The sequence below is a fragment of the Carlito syrichta genome, unplaced genomic scaffold (genome assembly GCF_000164805.1).
Source record: "Carlito syrichta isolate Samal-C Ts95f unplaced genomic scaffold, Tarsius_syrichta-2.0.1 Scaffold135673, whole genome shotgun sequence".
Taxonomy (NCBI): domain Eukaryota; kingdom Metazoa; phylum Chordata; class Mammalia; order Primates; family Tarsiidae; genus Carlito; species Carlito syrichta.
Window position 1 is genome coordinate 22,530 of NW_007079769.1, and position 538 is coordinate 23,067.

Genomic DNA, 538 nt, shown 5'->3' on the forward strand with positions numbered 1-538 from the left:
TGCGTCAGCGGGCGCGGACCAGCGCCCGGCCCCAGAGCTGCGAGATCGAGCCGGCACGCGACGCAGCGAGCACCGCGCCGGACGAGCGGTACGTGGGATTTCGCGGTGGTCGCTGGAGGCCCCACCGCCCAGGGAGCCCCCGAGCTGCCCGCTCCAGCCGGAGCCCAGAACCCACCGGTCTTTCCACGGCCAGACCTCCGGGCCTTTGGTCTGCGGGCTGGTGGCTCGAGACCACAACTCCCACGAGCCTCCGCGGCCAAGCGCGCCTGCGGGCAGGAGCCGGGCGCCGCGGAGGCTGCCGGGAGCCGTAGTGCGGCGTCCCTTGGCCGAGCCGATGCCGGGAAGAAGTTGGGCGTTTGGCCCCTACCGCTCGCCCCCGGACCCGCGCCCCCGGGCCGCCCCTCGCCCTCTCTCGGGGCCAGGCCTCACCAGCAAGTCATCCACAGACACCAGCTCCTCGAGCACGGCCTCCATGGCCGCCACCCTGAAGCCTCGCACCACACCCTACGGCGCCTCAGCCTCCATGGCCCGGTGGCGG

The 538-nt window shown here is 74.3% G+C and overlaps 1 protein-coding gene across 1 annotated transcript in view; it reads right to left on the bottom strand.

Annotated features, from left to right (window-relative positions):
• FIS1 (fission, mitochondrial 1) overlaps positions 1-474 on the bottom strand; it is a 3,097-nt gene extending 2,623 nt beyond the window's left edge. Inside the window, exons 1-2 of the mRNA XM_021708262.1 lie at positions 430-474; positions 176-266 (exon numbers count right to left, since the gene is read on the bottom strand). Of these exons, the coding sequence (XP_021563937.1) occupies positions 176-266; positions 430-474 (136 nt within the window). The remainder of the gene's footprint in view (positions 1-175; positions 267-429) is intronic.
• Between the last annotated feature and the right edge of the window lie 64 nt (positions 475-538).